Here is a 277-nt window from a genome sequence, read left to right on the forward strand (position 1 = left end):
CAATTATCTATCAGTAAAATAATATACACAAGAACAAGATTATGGATATAATCAAGAAAGAGATCACATTACCTAAAATATAGCATGGTGTAGAAAGCCACAGTAGACGCGATTCATTTTCAAACACATCCTTAATGGCAGCACACATTGAGATTATATACTGGCCTAACTTCATCATGTCCACCTGTTAAAGAACAAATTCAATTCACTGACCAAAATACAGCCAGGGAAGACTATCTATCACAAACTATTATCTAAAAAAAATTTGACATTTTTT

The 277-nt window shown here is 31.8% G+C and overlaps 1 protein-coding gene across 1 annotated transcript in view; it reads right to left on the reverse strand.

Moving 5' to 3' along the window:
* Positions 1 to 277, reverse strand: part of LOC119585985 — a gene marked incomplete in the record, with an annotated part of 24,623 nt that overhangs the window by 7,194 nt on the left and 17,152 nt on the right. Inside the window, 1 exon segment of the mRNA XM_037934697.1 lies at positions 73 to 184. Within this exon segment, the coding sequence (XP_037790625.1) occupies positions 73 to 184 (112 nt within the window).

Source organism: Penaeus monodon, chromosome 20 (assembly GCF_015228065.2).
Source record: "Penaeus monodon isolate SGIC_2016 chromosome 20, NSTDA_Pmon_1, whole genome shotgun sequence".
In the NCBI taxonomy this organism is placed as follows: Eukaryota; Metazoa; Arthropoda; class Malacostraca; order Decapoda; family Penaeidae; genus Penaeus; species Penaeus monodon.